At 35.5% G+C, this 12,444-nt stretch overlaps 1 protein-coding gene across 12 annotated transcripts in view; it reads right to left on the reverse strand.

Moving 5' to 3' along the window:
* ZNF280D (zinc finger protein 280D) overlaps nt 1-12,444 on the reverse strand; it is a 64,679-nt gene that overhangs the window by 36,437 nt on the left and 15,798 nt on the right. For 11 of the 12 annotated variants that reach the window (XR_003252674.1, XR_003252673.1, XR_003252677.1 and 8 more), the window contains 3 exons: nt 6,814-6,981; nt 4,099-4,208; nt 2,103-2,332 (listed from right to left, as the gene is read on the reverse strand). Coding sequence is in view for 5 of the 12 variants with exons in the window: in XM_026060887.1 (XP_025916672.1) it covers nt 2,103-2,332; nt 4,099-4,208; nt 6,814-6,981 (508 nt within the window). In the remaining 7 variants the exon portion in view is untranslated. The remainder of the gene's footprint in view (nt 1-2,102; nt 2,333-4,098; nt 4,209-6,813; nt 6,982-12,444) is intronic. The other variant, XM_026060885.1, reaches the window with a different exon arrangement.

Below are 12,444 nucleotides of genomic sequence, written 5' to 3' on the forward strand. Positions count from 1 at the left end.
AAAAAAAAAAAAAAAAAAAAACCCACACAGACCAAAAAAACCCCACACCAACCCACATACTAACTGAAGATATCTACATATCTCAGAGAAGAAAGGAACTGATGCTACTACTTGCATACTGCTTTAATAGAGCATTACTTTAGTGTTGTGTTCAATCCTAACTCATTTAAAGAGAATAGGAAATGAAGATGACTCACTTTGCAATTTTCTGAATTAAGGTCCAGAAAACTTCCATTAGAGGTAAAGACACACTATGTTTTTTTTGTACAAAAATGGCTAAAATAATAAACATTGGAAGAAAAATTCTGAATTTAGGTACACTGGTACTGCAAAATTAATATGGCTGAAAGTGGACTCTACAGAAATCCAAACAAAAATGACATGCTCATTTTAATAGCTTCCTCTGGAACATACAGGCATGATAGCACCAATAGCTCCTACATATAATGCTGAGTAGAAAATAGTGCAAGAAAAATTCTCAGAAAGAAACCAAATATTCTCAAAAAAACAACCCAGTACCTTATGCAGCAGCAGCTGATTTCATGGAGCTGGTGACTGCATTTTTATGCAGTTTGTGCATTTGACATGGTTTTTACCACAGTCTAAAGATGACAAAACTTGCTGGTACTCTACCTCTTGCAATTCCTAAAACTAGCCAGAATTTTTGATCTGCTATATTATTATTATACTATGACTGTTTTTCTTCTTGGGATCAGGGGCTAGATGAAGCATAAAGTTTAATATATTATTATAATCAAGATTTAAGAAAGAGTTACCCAGAAAATACTGAAAATGTCAAGGAGTTCTGGTAATAAAATCTAATTCATCAGCAAAGAGTAATCCCTAATGAGAGGAAAATATGACCACGGTATAAGAAAGAAACTGAAGATTATACAAAAGACTGATGTAGTCATCATCATGCAACACAATGCCAAAAATCATTTCCTCCAAAAGCAAAGTTAACAGTTCTGAACAACTCCAGGGCAAAAACCTGGATGGATGCATGGAGGATACAAGAACTAATCCATCTTCAGACAATTTTCAGTGGTTCACAAAAGACAAATTATTTCTTTAAATGATTCTGAGTAACATCAAATATCGTAAAGTATTCTTAAGTTTTGCATTCAACTTTGTTGGCTGCTTTCAAGGGACTGCAAGAAAGGCTTATTTGTAAAGTATTATGCATAGAAAAACAGGGGGGAAAAAACATTCTCAGCCCACAAACACTGTTTATTGTTTTTAAAAAGATAAGTTGCAGGGAAGAAAATGCCATAGCCAACAGTAACTATAAAATCATGAAAGTAGACTTTCAAAGTCCAACAACACACAGTATTTTCCGGCTGCTTATGAGACAAATTACTAGTACTTCTACTTAGGATTTACATATACTTCATGATTAATAGGAACTTTAGTGTTTGCAATTACAAGAAACTTTATTTAATAATACAGGTATAACGTTAGCATAAGGCTGTTCATTTTAACATGCAGACTGTGTCCTTCAAAGGAACGGTCCATTTTTCAGTTTTACATTCTGCTACTTCAGCTTCCCTTGAAGAATTCATGTAAGAAAATACAACGACCTTAACTTCCAAAGCAACAATGCCACAAATCGGTCTATCTACTAAAACAGCTTATTGAGGCTTTTTGCTGCATTCGGAAGTAAAATTATTCAATCAAAAGATCAGCTGTTACATAAATAAGCCACCAACTATTACTCATTGTGAATTCCTAAAGAGATTTACACTCACATCTACTGATACCGTTATCAATCCAGATGGCAAATTGTAAAACAGTTGTTGTTGCCCTTTCCAACTCTGAAGTCCTACAACAAGTCTCATTAAAACTATTTATGTTAGAAACTATTAAAATTAGTACTCTAATCTATAAAAAATTGTAAAAATCTGCACATAAATAATAAAAATGAATTTCATTTCTGTTCAATTAACCTGACATTATTAGTTTTCAATAAGCAAAAACAAAACAAAAACAACGACAAAACAAAAAACCTTTCTATTCCAAAGAAACAGTTTTGAATGCAGGAGTTAAGTTTTTTTTTTTGTTAACTTATAGCCCTTAGCAATTATAGAAGAAAGTTCAAATACCTTATGTTATTTTTAAGAACTTTCAGACAACTGAAGCACTTAAACGTTGTATGACTCTTCTGCTCCTGTTGTACCTGCTGGATATCACCTTCATGTTTCCCATAATAAAAGTCATTAACTAACATAATCAGTTTTCCTTTCTCAGATTCAGCAATCTTGCTTGTTGTGCTTGAACATTCTGTTTTGGCCATTCCCGGGAAAAAGTTATTTATCATATCTGGACAACAATACTGGGTGTAAAGGGGGAGGAGAAGAGAGAGAGAGAGAGAAAGAGAGAACAGGAGAGAAGGAGAAAGATATGAGCCTCTTATCAAACTGCACCAATAACAACAGCATTTTGAAAACTGAAGCAACTGGCTAAGCAGAGCTACATGTAAAACTCCATTTCAATTACTCTGATACAATCTGAATTCATTCTTATTCACATACACCTTTTGAGCAGTAACTGATCTTTAGTGGTATTTAGATAATAAAATACTGCATATTTTTTAACACTGAAGAGGGATTATCCTTGTAAGACAAGTTTAAGTTACAAATCAGAATATCAGTGTTGCCAAGTGGTGCCTTACTCATTAGAAAAACATACACTTCGTTTAAATTTAATAATGAGAAAGAAATATGGCTTTTCTACAAGTATATTGCTCACAAGCTAAATTTACTGAGAACTTCATGGGAAGTTTTATTTCTTTGTGGAGGACATTTGTTGAAGACCACAGAAGTTTCTTCCAGCATTACTGAAGAATTCAGCAATTTAAAGTCACACAATGCATACTGTTCAAGCTTCTTTACCTAAAAGCTTACATAATGCTTCTAAACCTAATAGCTATAATATGAAACTTAATGCTTAAAAAGTACCAAGTAATTCATGCAGAAGATGCTACGAAGTTTCCAACAGCTAATAAAATTAGAATGTTTCAGAAGACACATCTTTCTCCTGCTGAATAAAGTTTCTTAATGTACAGAGCTAATTCTGTGAGCCTTCTAGCAAGGAGTTCATTTCCTCCTGTAGAAGTTTGACTCAGCATATTTATCCTATACGGTTAAGTAAAAATTTAATCAAATAAAACTAAATTAGCCTGCTTCTTTAATGTTATCTTTCATTCAGCTGAGGCACTCAACGCAAAAGCTATTCTCTACAAATAATGACTAGAGAAAAATAACAGCTGATTTTTTTTTTTTTTTTTTTTAATTTTACATGTTTCTTTCTTATGTTTTGAAGCTGAAGGACAGTAGCTACCACTTAGGTATCTTGAGCCCATTAAACCAGAATGATCTGTGTTAACAGTAACTTAGAGGCTCACAGATTTCAATTCCACAGGAGTTCCTATTCTTTTTTGTATCGGCTGTTCATATCATGCACAAAGTTCAATGCCTTCCCTCCTCCCCCCGAAATGGAATATATATGCCTGAAAATTGCGTGAGTCTTTGCCAAATAATTAAAATATATTTTTGGAGACCAGAAACGACAACATGTAGTTTCATAAGCAGAGTAAGTGATGTTTAGTTTCTGAAAGCTTTGTTTCTCACAGCATTTGAAGTATGAACTACAATTTTTTTCTTCTGCTGAATAACCACCTTTAGCTACCAAATGATCTACCAAGGAAGAGAAATAAGTTTACACTGAAGTCTGTCTCAGTAGCAACCAAACAGATGTGGATCAGCTGACTGTCTATTACCTTTGAACTTGCAGGCACTTACCTTCACCAGATTCACCTGAAACTGGCCAGTGGTTCTAGAAGTCACTGCTGCGGCAGAAATAAATCATACACAGACAGCAAATATGCCCCACTTCATTTGAAAAATAATGCAAAAAGCACGTAAAATTTATACCTCCTCTCTTTCATTCTTCCTCTCTGTGACTGTAAGACATTTAGCATTTGGACCCAGGCTGATCATAGCCAAAAGGCAAACTATCTTCATATCAAAACAAGGCACTTTCACAAAGAGAAACCAACAGAACTTTGTCATTATGTTTATCAGCCCCCAAATATTTTACCTTCATATGATTTTTTAAAGGATCCATAAGATTGAAGTGAATATTGCACTTTGGACAAGCTCGTGGAAAAGGTCCTCCATTTTTAATGTTGCTTGATGCAGTATTTGTACCTGTAAAAGGTAAAGTATGTTAAGATTCAGAATCTACAAACAGAATAACAACTGATTTATTTTTATTTAGTGTTCTAGTAAAACATACTATTTAAAATGAAAACTATTATGACTCATGTGGTAGAGGTATCCATAAACAAGGTTTTACAACCATTTTCTAGCTACTCTTTCTTTTTCCAAATTCAGTTTGAGTTTATCCTTTTTGCCTATAAAGAGGCATATGCCTATAAACAAACAACTTTTACAGAATTTTAGAATCAAAGGAGGAAAAATTGTGAGGGGGTAAAGGGAGCATGACAGAAATACAAAGCGTTAATTCTGTCCTCCTCCTGTTCCCCCAGCATAGAACAGATCTGGTGATTTTAAAGAGCTTCAATTCTCAAAGGAACATAAAAAAAGTTATTTTATGCCATGAGCTGATCATCATCACAATAGGGTTCAGAATAACTGTTTTTGGAAAGGAATTTCACCATATGGTTCTCAGTGATGAGAATATGTCTCTGGCCAGTAGCTGGAACCTAGGCCTGTTCAGTTGCATCATTCCTGTTGAGCAAAGGTGTCTTTGGAAAACCTGGAGAATAAATCCTCTATATAATTACTCCCAGTAATGAAAGGAAAGAATATTTTTCATATCAACATAAGATGATTAATACCTAGTGAGGAAGGGGAAAAAAAAAGAAAAGAAAAGAAAAAAGACACCCAATTTGCATTAGCTCAAATTTAATGAATAGATCCAGGCTTCCGGTTTTCTCCAAACTGCCCCCCCCTTCCTCCCCAAAAAAGAACGAGAGAAAGAGAGCTACTTTTGGAGATGAAGTTCTCTTGCATTTAAGAGTCATCCACAGATCTGGAGGACTTCAGGCTAGGTAAGCAGTTTAGAAAAAAATGCAGATTAAACACGGGAAGAGTTAAATAACATCTCAACCACAGGGTCAACTATACCCTGCCAAGCTATGAACAAATGTAATGAAAAAACACACAAATACATCTGCTTTATAACAAGTGAATGAGTAAGCTATCAGTGAAGACATGACCATGTGACAACCTCATAGATTTTGTCACAAAAAAATAGTCTCATGTAGTCCATGACATAGACATGGATCAAACAGTATTTTTCGTTGAGGATAACATTATTGCCAAGAATCATAACTGAGCAGAAAGCCCTTCACATGAGTGGATGACCATGCAAGAGACATACCTCACAACAGTGCTGAAGTCTTTACTATTACAGTTTGTAAAACATTTTGATAAGTCACAGCTAAGGACAAACTAAGTTTGAAGAAAGTAAGTTCTGCAGCAAGATCTAATGTTCTGTGATGCCTCAGTGATGGATTCTGCGACAGATTTAAAATTTATGTTAGCAATGGGACCACTTAGAAAAACTCAAAAATCAGATTCTCAGTGAATATCATCTATTCCTTTGTTACTGAATTTAATATTAAATTCTGGCTATCTTTTGTACATTATAGGCTGCAACATAATATCTATTTCGCCCAGCACAGGCTGAAGCAAATTTTCTTGCTGCAAGATGCAATGTTCTGGTTGCTAAGGAAGAGCCTGATGGGAGAACAGCTGCAGACAAGAAATGCAAAAAAACCAAAATACTATGTGATTCCCAACAATGGAATCGACACTCTGCAGGTAGCTTCTTATTTCAATATTATGGGTGAGTGTAAGGTTGGAAGTGTCCCAAAGTCAAGAATAAATTCTTGTCAATTACCATCACTTGGAATGCACCTTTTGGCTCAGGAGGAAAACACACCCAGTTTTTAAAATGTTGAAACAGCTAGACTACCTCTCCTTGTAGGGAGGGAAAGATCTCTCAAAGAGCCTCCTGAACCTCAAATCCCCCTCCTCCCCTCCCACTACTATTTTAAACCAAATCAAAAACACTGCTGTAAAAGAAAGGTGTGGACAGCAAAACACACTTTGCAGTAGTTGGTCCAAGGATAGAATCACAGAATAATTTAGGTTGGAAGGGACCTGTCGAGGTGTTCCCGTCCAACCTCCCACTCAAAGCAAGTCCAACTTGATCAGGATGCTCAAGGCCTTGTCCTATCAATTTCTGCATATCTCCAAGGATGGAGATTCCACAACTTCTCTGGGCTCCTGTTCCCATGTCACCACTCTTAAAATGAATTTTTTCTTCCTGTTATCTCAGAGAATAGTTGATAAATTCTGCAGTCTCAGAATTCTTGCAACTTTTTTTTGTTGTTTGTTTTTCGAAGCATCAACTCTCTAGTCAATTCTTTGATACAGAAAGTCTGAACTAAAAATGATGAATTCAGGGGCATTTATTTTGAATGCCTGTATCTTCACAGCTTCTGAAGAAGTTAACTAATCTTTGTTTTATAGGGTCACACATAGCTAAACAATCAAGGTCTTAAGTTTGAATATACAAAACCGTTGGGCATATTAATTTGTAAAGTTATATAGATTCTTGCATAGACTTTTTTATTTTAATGCATAATAAAAAGCAGAGTTATTAATTTACACTGCCTTAGTGGCATTAATAATTCTGATCAACTTAAACATTGCATGAGTGCTAGCTTTTTCCATGAAACAGATGCATGGATTGACAGCTAGACCATTTGATCTACCCTACCTTTTGAAGATACATTTTGTGATGGAGTTACTGTTGGAGAGTTAACTGTAGGTGAAACAGCAGAATTGCTTCCAGCACCAACCTCATTAGGCTTGGCCTTTTTTGGAGTTACACTGTTGCCTTCAGAAGTAGCAGGACGCTTAGATACAAAACCACTCTCATTCAGACCTACAGTGGTTTAAATTAAAGAGCCTCAGTTTTTTTTTCCCCCAGAGTATATTACGAACACATTACTGATACCTATACTTTAAAGGATGGACAAGTCTAAATAATGCAGTTATTAAGATCTCCCTCATATAATAAACCATTTAGAAGTTAAGAAAACTATAGCCAACTCAGATATTCTAAGATAGGTGGAGAAGGAAAATGTAAAGGAAAAAGACTGCCCCTTCTCCTGATAGCCCTTAACCATACTATGACTACCCGAAAAAGGTCTGCATTTTCGCTCACATTCTTTGGCCTGCTTTTCATGTCTTGACCCATACTCATCTCAGACAAGATTATTTCAAAGTAATATAGTTAGGCAGCTGTTCTCTGCAATGCCCAGTATTTGGATCTACCTTTGTCCTTCTGATGAAAAGAGATCTCATCATATTTTTTTTGTTTTATTCTCATGCTGTTTTAGTTTATTTTTATTTAATTCTGTAGAACACCTGAGACTTCAATTTCTATGTAAAACTTTATACAAAATGAAAATAGTACTGTGATTTCTAATGACCTATCACAGCATGGGCATTTGCTTTTTTCAGAAAAAGGAGTCAATTCATTTATTGTTTGTAATTTTTTTTAAAAAAGAAATATTAAAAAACCCTCAAATTCACACAGGTTCAGTACCTGATAAACAGGCCTATCTGTATTTTGCTCCATCTTGTCCTGAAACCATCATCTCTTGTCACTGTAAGATTACCCTTGTATTGGAGAATCATCCAGTTGATTTATCTCAATAGAGAGATCAGTCCTCAAATAGACCTTAGAGAGCAGAGCTGCAAGCCAGTAAGTCTTAAATGCTAGCACAAGCCCTGTAAGCTTCTTACAGTCACAGATTACATACAGCAAGACTAGGGTAAACTATGAGGAGGACTGGACTCATGGAAAATTATTTCTGGACACAAAGATCTGAACTAAGGACGTCCTTGCACATTCCTCTCCCAACTGTCTAGCTGTTCCAATGATGCCTTTGAGCGTAATAAAGAACTTAACTGTATCATTAAAAGTCTTGCCAACAATCAGAGATAACTTGTGTTACACAAAACTGTTCACAGTTCTTCTCAGAAAAAGCAAACCAAAACCAATGACAAAGCCCACCTCCTCCATAGTTGCGTTTACCCAGTGATACCTATACCTAGAGAACAGTCCGGATAGAGGGTCTCCCCATTCAGTCCACAGAGGCAAAAAAACCCAGCATGGAATACTGATATTTGAGCACTTGGAGAGTTTACCACATTATGCCTCATATTAAAGAAACATACTTTTAATTAACTTTAATTCGCTATATACTTATTTAACTATCCTAAAGCTCTCCTTTGTAGCACACCTTTCAGTAACGTCCACAACTTTTCTGACAAAAATGAACATATTAAGCACATTTCTCATTCAGTCTGTACATTGTTTACCTAAGGTAATTAACACATACGCAAAATAAACAGGTTATTCATTAGGTAATACTACTTCCTAGTGTTATTTACTTATTGGTAAATAAAGTTAGGTTACAGTTAGGTTAATACATTGTTAGGTATATGAGCTAGTTATATTGATATCTGTGTCTTCATTAGCAAGATTTTGTACAGTTGGTATGACTTTAGCATTCTGTATCACTAAGGCTATTTGAGCATCGGGCCATCAACTCACAGCACGTACTGTTGTTGTGTGCTTAATTATTATGTGTAGCTGTGTAATGGAGGTAGCAGAAAGACAAGGTCTGATTTTACAAGTGCCATCTATAAAATACATTATTTTACTCTAAAATACCTTATTTTACTCTAGAAGAACTTATTTGCGAAAAAAAATTTTTTTTACATGTCAACATAATTGGCAATATTTTCCATTAAAAAAGCTTGATATTTCTGACTGTGACAAGAAAAAATATTTTGGAAAATATTTTATATATTTATAAAGGTGAGCAGTCTTACCTCAGTGTATAGAACTAATTTTCTAATAAGTTTCCTCTTCCAGAAGAGTTATCCTAATAGTAGGAGAGCATATGTATGTTCGCATTTGAATTCTGTTGCTTGTTCATAAAATGAGCATTTGAATGCATGTTTTGAAAAAAACAATCAAAATAATTCTAGGTATTATTTAATACCTAGCTGGTATAAAACATTTCCACATCTCAGAGCTAAGGAATTTTAACAAGACAAAAGCCATCATATATGTGCCTGGATTTTTCAGGTATATATATGTGCTTAATGGGTTTTAGTCATCATATCTAAAGAAAATAAGTTAAGCACTTGTTTGCAAATCCAGCTGAAGGGGACTATGATCCTTAACCTTGGCAATGAATTAAGCACAAGTTTGAATAGGGCATTCAAAGTGCTCTCTTGAACCTGAAAATGTAATTACCAAAAGATCTGCAAAGTTTGAAATATCTTAAGTAGTCTGAAAGGATAATTATTTGTTATGCCAATAACAAATAAATACATTGGTGCGTCATCCACTGCTATCTCTATTTAGTCTCGTTTTTTTGTTCATAACCAGTTTGCATTGGCTCCACTGGCTAAAATGAATTATTTGTGATTTGTGCCGACAGGAAATGTGAATTAAGAACACAGATTTCATTCTGGATTATGTATTATTAACAAAAAAACTTAAAAGGGTCATATCAATCAATTAGCAAATACAAGAATTTTTCATAAGATTTCCTTTTAGGTAACATAAATACCTTAACACTTAAAAACTATCTATTTCCATTTAGAAAAAATGATTCAATTATATAAATGCATGTTCTTAAATTTTTGAAGCATCTTTACTCAGTTCAATACTTTCTGCTGAAGAATTTCTTTTTCCATTGGATTACAATATTTGGTAAACAAAAAGATCTGTTAGAAGACCTGATAAAATCTGTTTTAGGATGAAAGACAATTTGCAATATTATAGGCTACATCTTTGTTAGCAGCTTTGTTTAACCAACATGACTTAACAGCATTATTAAATTTTATTATTAACATGAAAATTCTCTCTACTACCAAATACCCTCAAATCAGGATAATTTATAACTTTCTAGAGTTCTGACAGTCTGAAATTTCCAACAGAAGTGCCAGATCTATTTAAATATTCAGTATTTCAGTATCAAATATTCAGTATGCTGCTGTCACCTGTTTGGGATCTAATTCTGACTCTTCCTTAGTGACTGCTCAAAATTGCTACGCGACCCTAGCTTTGCCAATGAAATATTCTTGACGAAGAGCCTGCTGGTCAGAGGATCCAGGAGAGCACAGTCATGTTCTGATTGATACATCTTTCCAAAGTGTGTCTCCAAATTGGTGCCTGGACACAGAAATTTCCTCAGGCCACTGATGTTTCAGACTAGTTTGCCCAATGCCCTACCCAGCAGACTGCACAGCTGAAACTATCAGGGACTCCAGGTACTCAAGAGCTCTGAGAAAAGCAGCAACCAAAAAATTTTTGTTTGGTTTTACAGTCTGCTTAAGGAGTCAATTACCTCCCACTTCATACCACCAGTGAATACTTTGGTAGGTATTTTGTAGGTAGTATGAAACAGCTAGCCACAATTGCAAGCGTAGTATCATCGTGCACGATACGCAGAGTAACTCCAAGAAGAAGCCAAAGTACACCGGGTGCATTATCACCTTGCCTGAAGCTTTCTCATACATTACAACACTACTGTAAAGCCCTTCATGGCATTATGTGCATCTGTGTCACCTGGGTGTAATTTTGGAACGATGGCAAAAGACATTAGAAAGGGTAACCAAGAACAGAAGTGGCAAGCGTACTCTGGTAACAGTCACATCAAATTAAGAAAATAGGGATCCGAACACCAAAACTTCTCAAGCCTCTAGTGACATGTCCCTTGCCAGCATCTCCCAAGAATCTTGTGCTATGAATGCACATATACAGTACACAACTCTGAACAACACAGAACAGTTCTTCTGCTGGTTACAGCATTTCCTGGTTCCTCCAAGTGGATAAAGTTTGTGGGACGATCCCAAAACATTCTCAGAAAGCAAGCAGCAATTTCACATACGTCCCAGCACCCACAAAACCTGCAAGTAAGATGGAGTTACCAATGTTTAATTTCTTACCGCTATTCAAGAACCTAATGAAATGGTTGGCTAATGTCCATCATTTCCCTAGTTCACAGACCTAAGAAACATGTCCAGCCATCAACAGATTCATGCTATGAAGCAGTAAAAAATATTTTTTTCTTTAATGACTTCAAATAAAGAAGTTAAACTGTCCTGCAGAGTATCACAAGCCAGTTCCCAAAAGGATTCTGCTTTAAACAGCATATTCCACAACATTTTGAGCTCACAGTGCTGCACATGAGTTAAAAGCATAACGCTAACACCAGCAAGTAGGCATTGGAACATACAAACCACCTGAACATAAGTGGCTTACATGACATAATCATGGAAGCCAAATCACAAAGTATGCAGACACTTATTGCCGTGAAATGAAATAAAGTGCATCTTATATTACCCTTCTGTTTCAGGGGACTAAAAGATGCTTCTGTTTCAACCTGCAATTTTAAGCCTTTTCTTTTAATTTCCAGATCCAATAGCTATCTTACTGACATAGACAGAGGCTAAGTAGGGCACACTTAAGACATCTTGAACTGCAATCCCTGACGCTTTTATTTTATTTTATTTTTGGGGGTGGGGTGGGGTGGGGAAGAGTCTAATGCAAGTTCCCTGCTGGAATAAGAGTTCTAATATTAGTTCTTCCAACCTGAAAAAAAAAAACAACCTATAATACCTGTGCTTTGAAGAATTAGGGCTGGAATACTGAGCCATCTGTAATAAAACAAGCCCTTATTTACTTTTAAAAAAGCTATTTATTCCAGTAAGACAGTAATTGGATCACAAAAATAGTTGGACATGTATGGAAATACATGACCAACCCGTTATTAACCAGAAGATGGAGGGAATGCCTGAACTGGAGACTTGAAATCATCACATCAAGCAGAAGAGATTAGTGATCATTTTATTTTACATAACCTGTTAGTATGGTCTGTTACCTCATGGAAGAATAAGAAGTGATTGCTGCCTATAACAGACTGAATGACAAGATTCTGGTCAGTTATTAGACAAGTGTAATCCTTCACGAAAGAGAAGGGAAGTTTCAAGTTATAGCCTGGTTAAGATTTGAAGCATGTAGTGTATTCAATCTACTTCATCTGCTGTGACCAGGGGAAAAAAAAAAGTTTTTTTCATTTTTGTTTTAAGTAGGTTAAATAGTTTCTGCTGAAATCCAATTTACCTAGTTGAAAAAAACATTTTATTTCAACGGCTGTCAAACAGCGGTATTCTTTCCTTTCCCCTCTTTCTCAGACATGATCCTTTTGATCCCATCTACTCCAACTGCTATCTATACAGCAGTCAGGAAACCATGATGATCATCACAGGGAATCCACTCAGAGGACACAGGAAGTTCTTCTGGCACTGTTCCACAGCC

Source organism: Apteryx rowi, unplaced genomic scaffold, assembly GCF_003343035.1.
Source record: "Apteryx rowi isolate R43461 unplaced genomic scaffold, aptRow1 scaffold_172, whole genome shotgun sequence".
Lineage (NCBI taxonomy): Eukaryota > Metazoa > Chordata > Aves > Apterygiformes > Apterygidae > Apteryx > Apteryx rowi.